Consider the following 18,101-nt stretch of genomic DNA (forward strand, 5'->3'; position numbering starts at 1 on the left):
CTACCACCACTACTATTACTATTAGTACTACTGCTACAAGTCTACAATTCTAAGACTCTGAAATATAAAAATCTCGGAAAACCAACAAAGTTTTCGTAACATACGTAATGGCAAAACTTAACACTGACCAACACAAGGCCTATATAATGGCCTCTGTCTACCACTTAATGAGAATATGCATATGCAACAAATATTAGCAAGTGTAATTACTGGTTTGAATGTGAGTCCACTTATCTTCTTACCTTTCTAAAATTTAAACTTTTCAGAATTCTTATATATGTGTAGGCCCAAGACTTTCAAATAAAGGATTATGGATCTATACAACTAATATAAACTACAACTATTACCACTGCTGCTGCATGTGTTATACAACTTTGCCTTTATGTAGCTCTATATTTGTTATTCCAGATCATTCTAACAGCTCATCAGCCTAAAGGTGTAAAACTAAAGATCCATCTATTGTTTAATGGATACACGACTTTTAAAACATTTTACCTGATCATTAAAAAAAAAAGTACTGCAAATTTAAACCAGCACAATATTAACAGCCACAATATCCAAAGCCTGTGGCCATAACCCTGACTACTAGCACTTTCTAAGTCTTCTTATTATTACTATTGAAATTTTTATTCATATTCAACATCCATGTCTGGTGCATTTTGTTTGATGAAAACAAGCTAATTAGTGCTAAACCTTCCCTAGTTCATAAATTTATTCCTAAGAACATTAAAAGGAAGTCAAGTGAGACATGTTCAGTAACAGATGTTTGCCTTATTTGGCTGCCTTTTTACAGTTTGTTCTCTTTCATTACTTTTTAAGAAATTTAGTTAATGTTCCCTTTACTAGAGAACAAGCATACCTAGCTTCCCAGGAGGTGATGTGGGGGGGTGGGAGGAGGGATTCCCCAGGGCAGGCACAGTCTGTTCATTTTCTTAATCTACTATCTGCTCAAATGCTCTCTACATTCAACTTTTCATTCTCCCATCCAGGTATTCACTTGTGTGATTTCACAATCACATATCCATTTATCTCACCAAAGAATGCCTATGCTGACACAACCATATAACTAAAACTATTGTTAACAGTATTACTAATGTGTATGGGCCTAGTGCTCCCCAAATATCTTTCCCACATAAGGATATCTCAGAGCAAAACGTCAGTTATGATTGAGAATTGGGTTGAATATTTTGGCTTCTACGGTAAAGAAAGATTATGAAGTGGCCTCCAAAAGTAAAAAGTCAATGGCCTTTTATAATAAAGGAAACTAAAAATACAGTATTAAGAGTTTTCTCTATAATATTAAATTCATTAAAAAATACACATTTAAAATTATACTACTTATTTACCTAAACCTCACATTTGAAAATCATTTATGTGGGTGGGACTCTGATGTCGTTTAGGAGGCGGCATGTTGGTATATCTAAGTAACATTACAACTCATATCTTGCATTTGCCAAAAGTGCTTTCTTTCAAAACTCTATGAGAATAGTTGAATATACATCTTGATCTATTTACTGCTAAATAAATTATGTATGTAGTACATTCTCCCAATAAGTATCTTCTAAGCTAGGAAAACAGTAGGGTTATTATCTAAAAAGAAACATTAAGTAAAATAAAGTAAATGATGGTTGTAAAAATACACTTTAGGCCCAGATAATATTGCTGCAAGAAAACATTACTATTAAAATGTGGGCTTTTATTCTGGTGCTACACCGGTCTTGGAGCAGTGAACTTGGGGTGTATGTGACCCAGTATGACACCAGCTGTAATAGCCAAGGGAATGCAATGCCTATATAACCCCTCCCCCAACTCCAGGCAGTGAAGCTCAGAGAGAGATTTCTGCTTGGGGGAAGGCAGTGAAAGAGTACAGACAACTTTGTCTTGCAACTTGAATATCAGCTCAGCCACAGTGAAGTAAAGTACCAGAGAAATTCCTTGAAACCCCTGATTCCAGGCCTTTGCTCCTGGATGGTGTTTCTAAACCCACCTTCAGCCAGAAGGAAATCCACGGCTCTGATAGGACCGACCCAGTTTTGGCAAGATTCACCACCTTCTGACTAAAATGGCATTGAGCCTTGAATAAACAAAAGAGGAAGCAAGGCAGTATTTGCTGTGGGCCTTGGGTGAAACTCAGTTCTGTGCTGGTTTGCAAGGCTTCAGCTGGGAACCTGCACAGTGCCGTTTGTGATGGCCATAGGAGTATCAGCATCACCCCTCTCCCAGCTCCAGGTAGCCCAGTACAAAGAGAGACTCCTTCTGTTTGGAGGAAACAGAGGAAATACAGTGAGAGACTTTGCCTGGTAACCCAAGAGTTGCAGTATTCCTGGGTTTACCAGGAACACTGGTGTACCATAGTGCTGAAACAGCTGCAGTGACCACAGCCTTAGGTCACAACACTCAGTCCCCTTTAAACTACTAGAAGGCCCTCTCAAGAAGTATGAATACAAACAAGCCCAAACCACAAAGACTAAAATAAATACCTAACTTGTCAATGCACAGACATCAGTGAACATCCATAAGCATCAAGAACATCCAAGAAAACATGACCACACCAAATTGACAAAATAAGGCACCAATGATCATTCCTGGAGTGATGAAGATATGTGAGCTTCTAGATAGGGAATTCAAACTAGCTGTCTTGAGGAAGCTCAATGAACTTCTAGATAACACATAGAAGGAATTTAGAATTATATCAAACAAATTTAACAAAGAGATTAAAATAATTTTTTAAATCAAGCAGAAATTCTAGAGCTGAAAAATTCAATTGACAACCTGAAGAATGCACGAGAGTCTCTCAACTGAAGAACTGCTCAAGCAGAACAAATAATTAATGAACTCAAAGAAAAGCTATTTCAAAGTACATAAAAGAGAAAAAAGAAAAAATACAACGAAACACACATACAACATCTAGCAAATAGCCTCAAAGAAGCAAATCTAAGAGTTATTGGCCTTAAAGAAGATATAAACACAGAGAGATCAGGGTAGAAAGTTTACTCAAAGAAATAATAACAGAGAACTTTCCAAATCTAGAAAAAGATATTAATACCCATATACAAGAAGGTCAAAGAATACCAAGCAGATTCAACCCAAATAAGACTACCACAAGGCATATAATAATCAAAGTCTTACAGATCAAGGATAAGGAAATGATCCTAAATCAGCAAAAGAAAAAAAAACGAAATCACATATAAAGGAGCTCTGACAAGTCTGACAACAGGCTCCTGAGGCCAGGAGGGAGTAGGACAACATTTTCAAATTGCTGAAGAAAAAACACAACTAGAATGTTATATCCCATAAAATTATCCTTCAAATACAAATAAATACTTTCCAAAACAAACAAAAGATGAGAGATTTCATTGACACCAGACCTGTCTTACAAGAAATACTAAAGGGAATTTGTTCAATCTGAGAAAAAAAAAATATGTCAGAGAGCAATAAGAAATCATCTTGAAGGTATAAAACTCACTGCTAAAAGTACACAAACCCAGAATACTCTAACAATGTAATTGTGATGTGTAAACCACTAATATCTTTAGTAGAAAAACTAAAAGATAAATATAACAAAAATAATAACTGCAACTTGTTAAGAGATAAATAATATAAAAGATATAGAGATAATAAAAAGTCAAAAAAAATGAAGCATGAGGTTAAAATATAGAGTATTTTAGTTTTCTCTTTGTTTTCTTTGTAATAAGAGTTAAGTTGTCATCAGTTTAAAATAATTCATTGTAAGATGTTATTTGTAAACCTTATGATAGCCACAAAACAAAAACCTATTTTAGGTACATAACATTTTAAGAAAAGAAATTAAAACATACTACCAAAGAAAATCACTTTTACACAAAGGAAGATGGATGGAAGGAAGGGAGGGAGGGAAGGAAAAAGGAGACAAATAATAAAATGGCAGTAGTAAGTCCTTACCAATGAATAATAACATTGAATGTAAATGAACTAAATTTTCCAATCAAAATACATAGAGTGGCTGAATGGATTTAAAAAACAAGAGACAACAATATGGAAAATGTGGCACATATACACCATGGAATACTATGCAGCCATAAAAAAGGATGAGTTTGCGTCCTTTGTAGGGACATGGATGCAGCTGGAAACCATCATTCTTAGCAAACTATCACAAGAAGAGAAAACCAAACACCGCATGTTCTCACTCATAGGTGGGAACTGAACAATGAGATCACTGGACTCGGGAAGGGGAACATCACACACTGGGGCCTATCATGGGGAGGGGGGAGGAGGGAGGGATTGCTTTGGGGAGTTATACATGATATAAACGTCATGCACATGTACCCTAGAACTTAAAGTATAAGTTTACAGGAAATTCACTTCACCTACAGACACACATAGACTCAAAAGAAAGGAATGGAAAAAAAAATACTCCATGCCAGTGGAAACCAAAAAAAAGAGTAGGAATGGCTATACTTATCAGATAAAAGAGATATCAAGATAAAAAATATAAAAAGGAACATAGAAGGTTATTATATAATGGTAGAGGAGACAATACAGCATGAGGATATAACAATTTCCAAATTATATTCATCCAACACTGGAGCACCCAGAAATATAAAGCAAATTTTATTAGAACTAAAGACAAATAGGGACTCCAATATAACATCAGGGAACATGAACACTCTACTTTCAGCATTAGGCAGATAATCTAGACAGAAAATCAATGAAGAAACATTAGACTTAATCTTCATTTTAGACCAAATGATCTGAATAGACATTTATGTAATATTTTATTCAACAGCAGCAAAATACACATTCTTCTCCTCGATATATGGAATATTCTCAAGGATAAACTATATGTTATACCACAAAACAAATCTCAAGTTTAAAAACATTGAAATCATATGAGGTACCTTTTCTAACTACAATGGAATAAAATAGAAATCAATAACAAGAAGAACTTTGAAAATGGTAGAAACATATGGAACTTAATATGTTGCCAAATGATCAGTGGGTCAATTAAAAAATTGAGGAACAAATTGAAAACTTTCTCGAAACAAATGAAAATGAAAACACGACATACCAAAACCTATGGGATACAGCAAAAGCAGCACTGAATGAAATTTATTGCAATAAATGCCTACATCAAAAAAGGAGAAAACAGTCAAATAACCTAATGATGCCTCTTAAAGAACAAGAGAAGCAAGAACAAACCAAAACCAAAATTAATATAAGGAAAAAATTTAAAGATCAGAGCAGACATAAACAAAACGAAAACAACATCATGAAGGATCAAAAACCAAAAAGTTGATATTTTAAAAGGACAACGAAATGAACAAAAGTTTAACCAGACTGGAAAAAAAGACAGAAAACCCAAATAAATAAAATGAGAGATGAAAATGAAGATATTAAATTGATACCACAGAAATTCAAAGCATCATTAGAGACTATAATTAGCAACTATATGTTAATCAATGGGAAAGCCTATAAAAAGTGAATAAACTCCTAGACACATACAACCTACAAAGATTGAACCACGAAGAAATAAAAAACCTGAACAGACCAACAACTAGTATTGAGATAGCAGCAATAATTTAAAAATCTCCCATCAAAGTAAAGTCCAGGACCTGACGACTTCACTGTTGAATTCTACCAAACATTTAAAAAACAGCTAATACCAATCATACTCAAACAATTTTTTTAAAAAATTGAGGAGGTATACTTCCAAACTCATTCTACAAGGCCAGTATTATGCTGATACAAAACCAGACAAAGCCAAAACAAAACCAAAGAAAACTACAGGCCAATATCTTGACCATAGATACAAAAATCCTCCAAAAATACTAGCAACAAAATTCAACAATACATTAAAAAGATCATTCATCATGATTAAATGGCATTTATCCCAGGGATGCAAAGATGGAAAAACACATAGATCAATAAATGTAATACATCATACCAACAGAATTAAGGACAAAAATCATGATTGTTTCAATAGATGCTGAGAAACAGTTTGACAAAATTCAGCATCTCTTTATGATAAAACCTCTCAACAAACTCAGTATAGAGGGAACATACCTCAACATAACAAAAGCCATAGTAGACAAACTCACAACCAATATCATTCTAAATGGAGAAAAACTGAAAGCCTTTCCTCTAATATCTGGGACAAGACAAGGATGTCCACTTTCACCACTTTTATTCAGCATAGTACTATAAGTCTTAGACAGAGTATTTAACAAGAAAAATAAAGGGCATCAAAATTGAAAAGGAAAAAGCCAAATTATCCTAGTTTACAGATTATATGATCATCTATTTATAAAAACATAAATACTCCACCAAAAAAATTAGAACTGAAAACAAATTCAGCAAAGTTGAAGAATATAAAATCAACTTACACAAATCAGTAGCATGTTTATATGCCAACTGCAAGCAATCTGAAAAAGAAACCAACAAAGTAATTCTATTTATAATAGCCACAAATAAAAACACCTAGGAATACACTTAACCAAAGAAGTAAAATATCTCTACAAGGAAAACTATAAAACATTGATGAAAGAAATTGAAGAGGACAAAAAAATGGAAGGATATTCCAATGTTCATGAATCGGAAGAACCAATTTTGTTAAAATGTCTATACTACCCAAAGCAATCTACAAATTCAGTGGAAAACATATCAAAATACCAATGACATTCTTCACAGAAATAAAAAAAAATCCTAAAATGTATATGGAATTGCAAAAGACCCTGAATAGCCAAAGCAATCCTAGTAAAAACTATAAAGCTGGAGGCATTACATTACCTGACTTCAAATTATACTACAAAGCTATAGATATGAAAACAGCATGATAGTGGCATAAAAACAGACAAATAGACCAATGGAACAGAACAGAGAAACAAGAATTAAATTCATGCATTTACAGTAAACTCATTTTCAACAAAGGTGCCAAGAACATGGCCTGGGAAAATAACAGTCTTCAATAAATGGTGCTGGGAAAACTGAACATCCATAGGCATTAGAACGAAACTAGACTCCTATATCTCGCCTTACACAAAACTCAAACAAAAATGAATTAAAGGCTTAAATACAAGACTTGAAACTATGAAAATACTAGAAGAAAACATTGGGTAAACAGTTTAGGATGTAGGTCTTGGCAAAGATTTCTTGAGTAAGACCTAAAAAGCACAGGAAGCCAAAGCAGAAATTAACAAATGGGATCATATTAAGTTAAAAAGCTGCTTCACAGCCAAGAAATCAACAAAATAGAGACAGCCAACAAATGGGGGAAAATAGTTGCAAACTACCACCTAACAAGGGATTAGTAACCAAAATATATAAAAAGTTCAAACAACTCAATAGGAAAAGACAAATAATCTGATTTTAAAATAGGCAAAATATCTGAATAGTCATTTCTCAGAAGAAGACATAAAAATGGACAAGTATAAGAAAAAGTGGTCAACATCACTATCATCAGAGAAATACAAATCAAAACCACAGTAAAACATCATCTCAACCCAGTTAAAATGGCTTTTATTAAAAAAAAAAATAGAATAATGGATGCTGGTGAGAATTTGGAGAAATGGAAAATGTAAATTACTATAGCCACTATGAAGAACTGTATGGGGTGTCCTCAAAAAACTAAAAATAGAACTACTACATGATTCAGCAACCCCACTGCTGGGTATATATCCAAAGGAAAGGAAATCAGTATGTCAAAGAGATAGCTGCACTTATGTTTGTTGCACCACTATTCACAAATCCAAGATATGGTATCAACCTAAAAGTCCATCAACAGATGAATGAATAAAGAAAGTATGGTGCATATACACAATACAATATTATTCGGGCATAAAAAAGGATGAAATCCTGTCACTTGCAATAACATGAATGGAACTGGAGGACATTATATAAAATGAAATAAGCCAGGCACAAAAAAATAAATATTGCACGTTCTCACTCATATATGGGAGCTAAAAAATAATTTTATCTCAGGGAGAGAGGGAGTAAAACGATGGTTACCAGAGGCTGGGAAGAGTACAGGGGAAGGTGAGATAAAGAAGAGATGGTTAATGGGTACAAAAATATAGTTAGACAGAGAGAATAAGATCTAGCGTTTGGTAGAACAGTAGGGCAACTATGGTTAACTATGATTTATTGTATATTTCAAAATAACTTAAAAAGTGAAATTGGAATGTTCCTAACTTTACGTTAGGAAATAATAAATGCTTGAGATTTGATAATGACATGTTGTATCAAAATGTCGTATGTACCCCATGAAAATGTACTATTATGTATTTACAATGCTTAACAATTTTTTTTATTATTTGTAAAGAAAAGAGGCTTAATTGGCTAACAATGCTACATGGCTGGGAAGACCTCAAGAAACTTACAATCATGGTGGAAGGTGAAGGGAAGCAGGGCACATCTTACATGGTGGAAGGAGAGAGAAAGAGAGCAAAGGAGGAAGTGCCACACACTTTCAAACAACCAGATCTTGTGGAAACTCACTATCAAGGGGGACGTCCATTCCCACGACTCAATTACCTCCCACCAGGACCTCCCCCGACATATGGGGATTATAATTTGAGACGAGATTTGGGTGAGGACCCAGAGTCAAACCATATTACTCCTTTGGCAATTATGATTGCAAAGCTCCAAAGCACATTCATGGCCATCTCTACCAAGTGAAATTACTTTATGTATGTCCAAGATAGCCTTAGTTACATTTTATTTTTCCACCCATTTTCTCATTTACATATTTCTGAGGTCATTTTTGTGACACTTTTAGATACAGGTTTACAACCTTTGTGAAACAAGGTGAGTTATTAATACATACATACATATGTATGTTCATTTTCAAAGGAGCAAGATGGATCACAAAGATATGAAATGACTTGTACTAAAAGTAGCAAAGCAGGAACAATTTCTCTGCTCTAAATTGTACTATAAAATTTTCTTAAAAAACACAAAACGTGGGTTTTAACTGTAACTATGTAAACTAATATGTGGTTTTTTTCTAAGTAAATATCTATGTCATTTTGTCAGAGGTTCATACTTTAATATTTCATAGGAAAAGAAATATGAGTTTCAAAATTAACATTGGGAAGTTTAAAGATAATGTACAACCTTGGGCATCACTACTTCTTACGGTAGGAAGAAAACAAACAGAAAACACAGAATTAACTACTGGAATGCTATTCAAAATGTCAAAAAACATCATAGTCACTTAACTGTTAACTCAGGACCTGAGTTAATTCCAACCCCATTACAGAATTTCCCAAAAGTAATTTTATTTCTAAACAAAACGATCCCCCAAAATTAGGAAATCATATGAATAAAAAGAATTTTTAAAATCAGTAGTTCTGATGATTTGTGCTAATTCATAGAAATGTCAGGAAATCAAATGAGATAACCACCTTTTATCAAATGTAACCCATTAGGGGAGAAAATCATGAGTATGAAAAGAATTACAATACCTCCTCAAATGTTTTCGAGGAAGGGAGAAAAAGGGCAAAGAAAGAAAAAGGGCAAAGAGAAGAAAATGTGATGAGGGAGAAGAAAATGAGCAAGTATGTTTTACACAATAAAATTTAATTTACTATTTTTTATTATGTAATAAAATTGTTCAAGTGCATGCCCACAGTTATCTGACAGTACAATTTGGTAAGGAATGTTAAAAACATGTTGAAATTTCCAAGTCAGAAGAAGAAAATCTCCTTAGATTCTTACGATATTCATTTTTAACAAAATGATTCAAGAAATTTCTCCAGAGAAAAATGAAAAAGTTCATATATTAAAATCTCATCAATCCATTCTATGGTCAAAATTAACCTGATGTGAAGAACTTAAGCTATACCTGAAATTCCTGTTTTCACTTTTAAACAATATGTTTCTACAAAACGAATGACCTGCTTTTGATTTTTTCATGACCTAAACCTATAAGTATGTTTTTTAAAAAATATGACCAGCAACTTTTTTATTCTCCTCTCTCATGTAGGATGTGTTCCCCTTGGTGGGAGTGTTGAGGATGGGGATGAAAAGTCTAATGTCCAGAAGTCCATAATGTGTTCTCTGTAAATAATTTTAATACAGCCTATTATGAGACTGAATTCTATTTGTTTGTAATCCTGTACTTCAAGCAACAAGGTTAGTCAAATTCTTTTCATTGAGAGTTAAGAAGCCATAAAGTGATTGAATGGCTTCCTCCTGTCTTAGGGCATAAGCTCATCAAAGAGGTCTACATGGCACTTGATGATTACAGGTCCTTACTTATCTTTTTAGCTTCATTTCTTGCCACCTTCCCTCTAGCATGTTGTGCTTTTGCCACACTGAATTTCTTTCAGTCTCTGAGATGAATCCTGTCTTTCCACCTTGGACAACAACAACCGTCCTTTCTGGGGCTGGAACAATTTTCCTGCTATCCCTGGGCCCTATCACCATTGCAAAGTGCATGTACTCATGCAGCACAGACATTCCCTTGCTTGTCAGTGCTTCCTAATTCTACGGCATGGGTGTCCAGTCTTTTGGCAGAAGTTTGATAAATACCAAGGTTAGATGTTGTTTTTTTTCAACTATGACTACAATCCTCTACATTATATGTTCCATGATTGCTTCATACATTATCATAAAGTTAACAAACCTTTTAAAGAAGAGTTATGACGAGTTATGACATTGCCACAAAAAGTTGGAGATGATGATCTTTCCTATCTGATTGCAATATAATATTACATTTTATGTTACATGAGGAATTATATTCACAAGTCTCACTCACCTTAGATAAATATTATCTTTCAGGATAATTAATAAGGTTAAAAATATCTTAGTACTTCAGAGACCATAAAAATAATATGAGAAACTGTTTCTTCAGGATGCAGTTTTTAAAATTTTACATTAAAAAGTTTAAGGGCCCATCTGCCACTGATTAAAGTAACTGGAAATTCTAATATAATTATACTACAATAAACATGTGGTTGCAGAAGTGAAACATTAAAGCATAAAGACATATAGTACTATTGAATTTTTTAATTAGAACTAAAAACATATGAGGATACAAAATACATTTAAAAAGCACTTCAAGTTTATAAAGGATAGTGTTCTTCTAGCCTAAAGAAAGCATATCTACAATGACTTTATTATAGCAAATTAAAATTTTGATAAGAGTAACTAAGCTGTAAAGAGTTCTTCCAAGTAGAGTATGTTATATTTATCTCTCTTCCAATGAAATCAAAGACCAAATGTCCTATGTCCCTGTTTCCACTCCTCCTTTAACAATGCAGGCTTCTCTGTTTTGAGTTTTCCCAGTTACGTTTTGTCTTCTGAATTGATTAAACAATTTCACATCAAGATGACTTACAACTTCATATCCATTAGGATGTGAAGCACCAGAAAATATAAGAAAATGGGGAGAAACTGGAACCCTTGTGCATTGCTAGTGGGAAGGTAAAATGGTACAGCGGCTATGGAAAATGATATGGCTATTCCTCAAAAAATTAAACAGGGAAATACAATATATTCTAGCAATTACACTTCTGGGTATACACCCAGAAGAAGTAAAAGTAGAACTCAAACAATATCTGTACACCCATGTTCGTAGCAACATTATTCAAAATATCCAAAAGGTGGAAGCAACCCAAGTGGCCACTGATGGAAGAATGGATAAACAAAATGTAGTATATACATGCAATGAATATTATTTGGCCTAAGAAAGAAATTCTGACACATGATGCAATGTGTATGAACCTTGAAAACATGCTGAGATAAGCCAGCCACAAAAGAACAAATATTCTATGATTCTGTTTATGAGACACCTAGAGTAGTCAAATTAAAACAGAAAGTAGAATGGTGGTTTCCAGGGAATCAAGGGAGGGACATACAGACAATTAGTGTTTACTGTGTAGAGTTTCAGTATGGTAAGATAAAAAAGCTCTGGAGATGGATAGTGATGACGGTTACACACAATGTGATTGTGATGAATGTCAATGAACTATAAACTTAAAAATAGTTAAAATGGTAAAATTTATGCTATGTATATTTTACAAAATATAAATTTATAAACAATAATTTTAAATTATTTTCATTATTTAAAATGAAAAAAGACTACTTATATCTTGGTGTTTACACGGACACAGGGAGGGGAACAACACACATTGGGCATGTTGGGTGGCAGTGGGGTATGGGGAGGGGAGGGAAAGCATAAGGACAAATAGCTAATGCATTCAGGGCTTAAAACCTACGTGGTGGGTTGATAGGTGCAGCAAACCACCATGGCACACATATACCTATGTAACAAACCCAAACCTAGGTGCCAGGTTGATAGGTGCAGCAAACCACCATGGCACATGTATACCTATGTAACAAACCTACACATTCTGCACATGTATCCTGGAACTTTTTTTTTTTTTTTTTTTTTTGAGATGGAGTTTCACTTTTGTTGCCCAGGCTGGAGTGCAATGGTACTGTCTCAGCACCGCAACCTCCACCTTCTGGGTTCAAGTGATTCTCCTGCCTCAGTCTCCCGAGTAGCTGGGATTACAGGCATGCGCCACCACACCTGGCTAATTTTGTATTTTTAGTAGAGATGCGGTTTCTTCAGGTTGGTCAGGCTGGTCTTGAACTCCTGACCTCAGATGATCCACCTGCCTCAGCCTCCCAAAGTGCTGGGATTACAGGTATGAGCCACCGCACCCAGCCAATATCCTGGAACTTAAAGTAAACTGAAAACAAACAAACAAACAAAAAAAGAACTTGGGTGTTTGATTCCTGTTATAAGTGTTGGTATTTTAAAGAATAAACAAAAGGGGAATCCTTACTAAAACTTCCATTTAAACTTCCAGTGGTGAAAATTGAAAATGAAGTGAGCAGCAAAAAAAAATTTGAGTCTTTGAATATCATTCTCTCATATTTATTCAGACATAGCCCCACCCATGTAGTTGGTACACAAGGGTAAGATATAAACCTTTATTATCTCTAACTGGACAGGTACAAAAGGTCACTTTATTGACCATCTGGTGTCCACTCCAGTACACCCCAAATTTTCAGTTTATAAACACCTAAAGTCTCCATCCAAAAAAACTATTAGAACAGATAAATGCATTCAGTAAAGTTTCAAGATACAAAATCAATGTACAAAAAATTAGCAGTATTTCAATATACCAATAATGATCAAGTGAGAAACCAAATCAATAACTCAATCCCATTTATAATAGGTACAGAAAAAAAAAAAAAACACCAAGGAATACGTTTAAGCTAGGGAGGAAAAGATCTCAAGAAGGAAAACTAAAAAATACTGATGAAAGAAATCACAGATGGCACAAACAAATGGAAAAGCATCCCAGTCTCATGAATTGGAAGGATAAAAATAGTTTAAATGATCATACTGCCCAAGGCAATGTATAGATTTAATACAATTCCTGTCAAATTACCAATGCCATTCTTCACAGGATTAGAACAAATAATCCTAAAATTTATATGGAAGCAAAAAAGAGCCTGAATAGCCAAAGTAATCCTAAGCAAAAATGATAAAGCTAGAGGTATCACATTACCTGACTTCAAATTATATAAGACTATAATAATCAAAACAGCATGATATTGGTTCAAAAATAGACACATACATCAATGGAAAAATAAATAACCCAGAAATAAAGTTACATTATTACAACCAAGTGATCTTTGACAAAGTCAACTAAAAAATACATTGGGGAAAGGACACCCTATTCAAGAAATGGTGCTGGTAAAATTGGAAAGCCATATGCAGAAGAATAAAACTGGACCCCTATATCTCACTGTATGTAAGAATTAACTCAAGATGGATTAAAGACTTAAACTTAAGACCTGAAACCACAAAAATCCTAGAAGAAAACCTAGGAAAAACTCTTGTGGACATTGGCCTAGGCAAAGAATTTACAGATAAGCCCTCAAAAGGAAATGCAATGAAATCAAAAATGGACAAATGAGATCTCATTAAACTGAAAAGCTCCTGCACAAGATAAGAAATAATTAAAGGAACAAACAGACAACTTACCAAATGGGAGAAAATATTTGCAAACATGCATCTGACAAAAGGTTAATATCCAGAATTTATTAGAAATGCAAACAACAAGAAAAAACCAAATAATCCCATTAAAAAGTGGGCAAAGGACATAAGTGGACATTTTTCAAAACAAGACACACAAGCAGCCAACAAACATATGAAAAAATGCTCCACATCACGAATCACCAAAGAAATGCAAATTAAAACCACAATGAAACACCATCTTACACATCAGAGTGGCTACTGAAATGTCAAAAACAATAGACGTTGGTGAGGATGCAGAGAAAAGGGAACACTTATACAATTAGTGGAAATATAAGTTAGTACACCCTCTATGGGAAACAGTCTGGAGATTTCTCAGAACTAAAAATAGAACTACCCTTCAGTTCAGCAATCCAACTACTATCTACCCAAACAAAAAGAAATCATTGTATCAAAAAAGATACACACATTCATTATGTTTATAGCAGCACTGTTTACAGTAACAAAGTCATGAAATAAATGTAAATGTCCATCAATAGATGATTGGATTAAAAATATGGGAAATATATATATATATATATACATACACACACCGTGGAATACTACTCAGTCATATAAAAGAATGAAATCACGTATTTTGAAGCAATCTGGATGGAATTGGAGGCCATTATCCTAAGCGAAATGACTCAGAAGCAGAAAGTCAAAAACCACATGTTCTCACTTGTAAATGGGAGCTAAACTATGGATAGCAATGGTCATCCAATAGACATTGGAGATGCTGATAGGTGGGAGGATGGGATAGGGGTGAGGGATGAAATGCTATCTATTGTGGACAATGTACATTATTGAGGTGACAGCTACACTGAAAGTCCAGACTTCAGCACAATATAACTATCCATGTAAAACAACTAACTGCACTATCGCTAAATCTATAAAAACAAACATAATACAAACATTAAAAATAAAATAAAATTAGTTTTAGTAAATTTGACTCACAAGGAATTTAGCAACATATGCTAAATATTATATATTAATAACTTAAAAGTTTTGGTTTACAGAAAAAAATAAAAATTCAACATGTGTTATTTAAAATGACAGATTAAGAACTATTCAACAGGTAGATAAAATAATTTTGTAAAATATATTTCAGTTGTCTAATGATGTTATGGACTAAATTGTGTCCCTTTGAAATTCATATGTAGAAGTTCAAACCACCACTGTATCTTAATTTGGAAATAAGGCCTTTAAGGAGGTAATTAATATTAAATGATGTCATAAGGGTAGGGTCCTAATCCAATATGACACCAGGGATGCATTAGCACAGAAGAAAGACAACATGGCCAGGCACAGTGGCAGACACCTGTAATGCCAGCAGTTTGGGAGGGTAAAGTGGGCAGATCACCTAAGGTCAGGAGTTTGAGACCAGCCTAACTAATATGGTGAAACCTCGTCTCTACTAAAAATACAAAAATTATCCAGGCACAGTGGCAAGCATCTGTAATCCCAGCTACTCAGAAGGCTGAGGCACAAGAATCACTTAAACCTGGCAGGTGGAGGTTGCAGTGAGCTGAGATCACGCCATTGCAGTCCAGCCTGAGCAACAGAGTGAGACTCCATCTCAAACAAAAAGAAGAAAGACAATGTGAGGACACAATGAGAAGGTAGCAGTCTGCAAGCCAAGGAAAGCGGTCTCAGTAGAAACCAATGCTGCTAGCAACTTTATCTTGGACTTCCAGCCTCCAGAACAGTAAGAAAATAAATTTTCGTTATTTAATCCATCCAGTCTGTGGTATTTTGTAACAGCAGCAAATGGCAAGTCCAGGAAAAAAAAAAATCAGTGATATGAAAAGAGAGAAAAAGATAAAGAAGATGAAGGACAGGACAGACATATTCACACACAGAACAGAACATGTAGGAGATGCAAGAAACCCAGACATATTTACAGACACTGAGAAACACAATATTGTAAAATAGCATTACATGGTCTTTTAAGAAATTGTTGCTAAAGATGTCTGAATAACATGAGTTTCTTCTGCTATTCACATGTATATATTAGGACATGCTTTGAGAAATAGATGAATTTAAAGTACCAATTCTGCTTTAATATCACAAGTTCTCATGTCCTGGATTAGAGCCTTCATTCAGAAAACCATCAACATGTGATCATAAAACTGCTCTTAGATTTTTTAATCCTTTCATTATTATGCCTTTAACAGATATCTACATTCTCCCCTTGCCTTCATTATGTTTTCTTCATAGCCTATATACCATGACAAAAATAGTTGAGGTGCTAACACATTTGGGGCAAACCATGTGATGATCACTTTAACTAATGCTCTTCAAATAAAAAATGACACGCATATTGTGGGATTGGGTGATCAGCAAGATTTACACAAGACACAAGAACAGAACTAAAGCATTGCTTCAGAAAAAAATGAATTTCAGTGGAGAACTATCTTAGGACTGAAATAGGTCCATAGTAAAATCTCAAGTGCTTTCATCAAAATTAACCCAATAATTTACTGGAAAAATGATAATTCAAATCTACATCCAGTTTTATAAATACTTACAGTATAATAATCCCGAAATATTGATGATGATTGAGAGAAAGTAACTCGACCGGAGTCATAAGCCAAAGAGAAAGACCTTGTCGGCACAAATCTTCTCCAGTCATAGAATGCTTTGTCTGTTAGAAATATCAATGCAGGTTAAAACAATATTTATCCGGGAAAAGTACACACTGACTATATTGCTTAATGTTGCAAAGAGTAAAGCAAATCATCTTTATGGCCTCACTATTCTGTATTAAAATCACATCTTGTCATCTAATCAGAGAGAAATGAAGAAATGATAGGACTGCATAGAGAGAGAGGCTTCACTTAACTGGCGTCTTCATATGGTAAGGCTCTCGTGTTTTTATTGCACAGTGTGCCCATCAGAAAACGAATAGGTTCATTCTCTTCACTATCTCCTCCTGAAGAACATCAACCTCTTTTTCTTTAAAGGAGGCTTAAAGCAAAATCATATTTGCGAATAGCACTTATAAAAATAAAAGGAAAACCTCTCTGTATTACACACTTTAAAAGAAAATTCAGTATTTTATAAGGCACATGTTTTGATATTGCAAAGTAAATTAAATTATGAAAAGTGTTTAAGGTAAATAGGTTGAAAGCACAAAAGGTTAGCCAGCATCACCACATATTTCTTCTGTCTCATGGCAGTTGGTACATAAGATTTCTACAGGAACCTTTTTTCTTTAATCATAGGAAGGAGATTTAAGATTGATTTGTCCATTTTTTTTTTCTCAGAGATATTAATCATTTAAAAAGAAGAAAATTCAGTTCAATCCTCCCATCCAAATGAACCCAACTATTTTCATATTTCCAATTTTCCTTCATATATGTATATATGTGTATCTATATAGTCTTTCCTGAAACTTTCAATGTAATAAAGTCATCCATGGACTGCTTAGTTGTATATAAATTTATAGAAAACTCAAGAAGTAATAAATTCTCTCGCTTCACTGCTTCAATTTATTTACAGGATCATAAGTTGAGTGGTCTATGGGGAGGCGACGAAGTAACATAAAACAATAAAAAGGTAATGTTATCTCAGAGACATTGTAATCATTACATACACATTCTACTTCATCCATTTCAGTCAAGAGTCTCTGCACTCTTTCAAAAAGGCAAAATCTCTTGAAGAGGCAACACAATCATATATTTCAATCAAAATTCAATGTGAATCAGTGGAATTCTCTTTTTTTTTTTTTTTTTTTTTTGAGACATAGTCTCACTCTTTCTCCCAGGCTGGAGTGCAGTGGCGGGATCTTGGCTCACTGCATTGCAAGCTTCCCCTCGCGGGGTTCATGCCATTCTCATGCCTCAGCCTCCTGAGTAGCTGGGACTACAGGCACCTGCCACCACGTCCGGCTAATTTCTTGTATTTTTTAGTAGAGACGGGGTTTCACAGTGTTAGCCAGGATGGTCTCGAACTCAAAATTCTTTAATGGAAGCAAAGGCCAATAACAAGTAGCTTGTAGAGAATCTGAGCATTTTAGTACCTAAGAAGAAGATAGCAAGGAAAAGGCCATGCCCTTTATATTTTCATCTGGCAGCTTTATAAG

At 34.3% G+C, this 18,101-nt stretch overlaps 1 protein-coding gene across 3 annotated transcripts in view; it reads right to left on the reverse strand.

The window, feature by feature from the left end:
* IQCM (IQ motif containing M) overlaps positions 1-18,101 on the reverse strand; it is a 499,469-nt gene that overhangs the window by 266,358 nt on the left and 215,010 nt on the right. For all 3 annotated transcript variants that reach the window (XM_033215450.1, XM_033215451.1, XM_033215449.1), the window contains one exon: positions 16,546-16,661. In XM_033215450.1, the coding sequence (XP_033071341.1) occupies positions 16,546-16,661 (116 nt within the window). The remainder of the gene's footprint in view (positions 1-16,545; positions 16,662-18,101) is intronic.

Source organism: Trachypithecus francoisi, unplaced genomic scaffold (assembly GCF_009764315.1).
Source record: "Trachypithecus francoisi isolate TF-2019V2 unplaced genomic scaffold, Tfra_2.0 Lachesis_group1, whole genome shotgun sequence".
NCBI classification, from domain to species: Eukaryota; Metazoa; Chordata; class Mammalia; order Primates; family Cercopithecidae; genus Trachypithecus; species Trachypithecus francoisi.